Genomic DNA, 3,820 nt, shown 5'->3' with positions numbered 1-3,820 from the left:
ATCCATAAAATATGTTGCTTAGTCAGTTTACTCTTTCCTTAAGGAAAAAGGTTTGGGAACCACTGGCACTTTTTTCTTTTAAATAAACTTCATTACCCAGAATTCAAATGGCACTTGCGCAGTCGCAGTTTGAGATATATATATTATTAAGATATAATTATATATTATATTATTAAACATAATTACAATATATCTTAATATATAATATATATGGTATAAATCGTATAGATTAACACATTGCGGATTTCTTTTTTAAAACATAAACTCCATTACCCAGAAGCCACATGAAAACTCGCGCAGTCGCAGATCGAGTCGGTTTCATGACGCTGATTTTGTTGTCTTAACCCAGTTACTGTCGCTAACTGCTCCGTCTCGTCCGGGAGAAATAAAACACATGTCGCAGTTATGTAGCGCACAGAAGAAGGACTTCACCCTCTAGTTAACGTTAACTCACGCTGCGGAGCTTCTGTCGGGAATACAAACACACTGCGGCTCCGTTTGTCAACACAGAAAGCTGACAACGAGCTGTCCACAGTAGCTACAAGCAGGCTGGTGTGACTTAGCGATGTGCTGCTGTTTGTTTTTCTCTCCCTCTCGTCTCGGCTGACCAAGCTGCGTCTATAAATATATATATTTATATATCTGTGTGTGTGTGTGTGTGTGGGAAGCTGAAAGGATGTGGCAGAGTGTCGGACTCACACTGCTGGTCATTGTGGCCACTCTCGTCTGTGCGCTGCTCTTCATGCTGTTTGGTGAGTTCACTTTCATACTGACGCACATTAACTAACTTATTGCGCTGTTTCTGTAGCTGCTTCACCTGTTAAAGTCTGCGCCGGAAGCCGACCTCCCTAAATCAACAAATTGGTGGAATATTCGGTGTAAAATGGACTTTTATGGGAATGTTTGAGCCGTTTCCACCTTGTTAAAGCCGCTTTGTGTGGCAGGTCAGAGTGTACTGGATGTCTCTGACCTGCAAGTTTTGGATTTCGGAGAGTTTCTATATTTATCATGCGCAGAGGAGTGTGGCAGATGTCATCACAACATAAACCTGTGTATGTTTGCTCTCAGCTGGACATCCTGCATGACTCCCTCCTTCTGCCTGCACCTGGGCAGCGTTTACCTGCACAACACCGGCTGAATACACCTGTTGTTGTTGTTGTTGTTGTTGATCTTTTGCAGGGAAACAAATGCATCTAAGAAAATGAGCACCTGCGCCTGTTTCAGCTCAGCCTCTTCTCATCCAGGATGTGAGGCGCTCACTGCAGCAGGGATGATCGTTTGTCCGATACACGAGTTGGAAATGTGCAAAAAAGAAGATTTTAAACCCTTTTAATGAGCAGAAATCGTTTAACTTCTTGCTTGTGTTTAGTGTAACGGAAGAGAATTGTGAAATGCTAAGAAGTAATGATTAATATAGAGAAATACTGCGAATAATGATGATTTTTAATTTTGCTACGTGTTGAAATTGAGTCAGAATGTGTCATTTTGTGTCTGCTGTGTTTGGATTTGGAAATAGAGATGAGAATTGATAAGATTTTATTGATTCCAGTGCCATTATCTGCCTATTTCTTTGATGCTTTATCAGTTCCTTTAGTGGTTTAGGTTTTCAGCATCAGTGCAACTATTACCTGAACACACTGTAGAAATACCAAAAAGGGATTACAGAATTCGTTTTCAGGTTTTTCTTCTCAACGATTTATTATAACAGAGGATATTTATCTCAGTGATGGACCTGCTGCTCGGTTGGAAAGCACTGTGTCAGATAAATGGTCTTTAATTCATCTTGTGTAGAAAGATATTCCCGCACGTTACGGGTGTCTCCACTCTTACATGAACTCATCATATTACAAACATTACAACAAGCACTCTTGTAACCTTTCTTCGTGAAGTGGAGCCACACGTTGGACTGTTTCTTCCTCCTTGTTGCTAGTTACCAGCAGCGTCTGTCTTTGACGTCTGCCATCAATGAGAGGAACTGATGAGCTCGGAGTCATATGATTTGGACAATTGGGAACTGATTTGTTGTTGTTTGTCTCCTTTATCGTGCAGCATCCAGCGTATCTTTTCATGAAAGTGGTTAGAGTGTTTGAGGATGGCAGTAAGTGCTGTTAAATGACCTTGATGAGCATTTATTTGTCAGAAAAACAAACGCTTACCTCTGTGTAGTGTATAAAAAGGACGCCTGAGCACCTCTGCTTTATTCGATACCCTTTCATCAGGCCACTAAATGTCCATTTTTCCCTCTTCTCCCCTCAGGTTGGTACGTAGTGTGGCAGCTCTTCCTGTCCAAGTTCAAGTTCCTGCGCGAACTCCTCGGGGACGCAAGCACCCCGCAGGCCGAGACGCAGCCGTCCGAAACCAAGAGTGAGCGCACGGCCAGCGCCCCGACGCGAAGTCGGCCCAGGACCGCACGCCAAAGAGTCGCCTCTTCAGAAAGCGCTTCATAGATCATCCAGACAGCCACTGTGTATCCTTCACATCCACTCATGACAACGGCTCATCACCACGGCCTCCGCAAACGTCATGTGCGACCATCAGAGATCCCCCCCCCCACTGACCCTGCGCTCTACACTACACTTACACTCGGTAGTCAGCCCTCCTCTTCACCAGGACACTTTAAACTGGCCAGGCAGATCTCCTGGTTTCAAAGGGAAAAGCCATTACTGTCCATTTTTCTTTTATGTCATCTGTTCAGAAGTGTAATTATGTGCCGCTGTGTATGTACCGAGCACCGAGGCTGGGGCTGCTCGTGCTCCTCCTGTTATCCTGCAATAGTGACGGCCGGCTTTCGTGAGCCGGCCACGCTGCTTCCTGCCACTTAATGCGGAGCGTGGCGATGCTCCGCCGCGCAGAGAGATGTATTAATGCTCTCATGTACGTGTTTTAATCTTGTATCCTCACCAGAAGACGCAAGTCCTACTTTGAACAAAAGTAGGCAGATAATGTTCTACATCATTTCAGCAACTGAAACAGTCATTTATACAACTGACAATTGTATTTTCTTTAAAAAAAAAAAAAAACCTAACAAAGTGCAATGAAAGGAATGTTTATGCTGTCATTTTGTTGTTCCTTACACAGTATACTCTGCGTATTATGGACTACCATCCAGTAGATAACGACCCAAAAGCCTCCACGGAAGATGACGAATGACACGGCTTCATTCCAGTTGTGTAAAGTGTGACTTGCAACTTCTCCTTCGCCCCCTTTTTGTTTTGTCCTCTAAATAGATTTATACTTGAAGAGTCAGGAGAAGGTTTCAAGGACTGTTGGCGTTCAGAAGCAGCTCCACGCGTTATTAGCTGATCTCTAGGAGCGATGAAACGAGGCTCCTTGCTGCCCGAGTGGAGTCTGAACCCCCTACCGTTCCCTGTGCCTCTGTCTGTACCTGTGCCTGTGTAAAAGGCATCCACTGTTTGTTACATGGCCTCCTTTTTGGTAATAGCTGACAGGAGCTTGGTTTCCATTACAGGTGCAAAGCAAAGCTGACCAGGGCCATAGTTGATATTTATGTAATATTCTCCCTCCAGGTAAAACTCATGTAAACTCTTGCACCTTTTTGGTTTTGTTTTCTTCTCCAGTGGAGCAGGAGCTTCAAATAAATAATGCCATAAACATGTGGACCTGACCTGTTTGTTTGTTTATGAAGAAAAAGAAAGTTCCCAGAGTAATGAACATACAAAATACTTTATAAATTGCCTCAAACCGTATAAACAGGAGGAAATAACCACATATTATCTTCATATAACCTTTTGGAAATATATTGAATATCTTTCTTTTAACTACTTACGAGATATTTGATAGGATGAAGTTGTTATCAGCA

The 3,820-nt window shown here is 43.2% G+C and overlaps 1 protein-coding gene across 1 annotated transcript; it reads left to right on the top strand.

Moving 5' to 3' along the window:
• The first annotated feature begins 304 nt into the window (after positions 1-304).
• Positions 305-3,620, top strand: smim13 (small integral membrane protein 13). The gene is made up of 2 exons (XM_035681171.1): positions 305-752; positions 2,257-3,620. Exons 1-2 carry the CDS (start codon positions 677-679, stop codon positions 2,445-2,447), a joined length of 267 nt encoding a protein of 88 aa, XP_035537064.1. The 5' UTR covers positions 305-676; the 3' UTR covers positions 2,448-3,620.
• The last annotated feature ends 200 nt before the right edge of the window (positions 3,621-3,820 follow it).

Source organism: Morone saxatilis, unplaced genomic scaffold (genome assembly GCF_004916995.1).
Source record: "Morone saxatilis isolate NCDOM2014 unplaced genomic scaffold, NCSU_SB_2.0 Contig9, whole genome shotgun sequence".
NCBI classification, from domain to species: domain Eukaryota; kingdom Metazoa; phylum Chordata; class Actinopteri; family Moronidae; genus Morone; species Morone saxatilis.
The sequence above is the reverse complement of the archived record's forward strand: the minus strand, read 5'-3'. Positions and strand labels throughout refer to the sequence as shown.

Coding starts and splice junctions, on each gene's coding strand:
- smim13 (XM_035681171.1), top strand. CDS start 677: ATGTGGCAGAGTGTCGGACTCACACTGCTGGTCATTGTGGCCACTCTC. Junction 753..2,256: donor GCTGCTCTTCATGCTGTTTG/GTGAGTTCACTT, acceptor TTCTCCCCTCAG/GTTGGTACGTAGTGTGGCAG.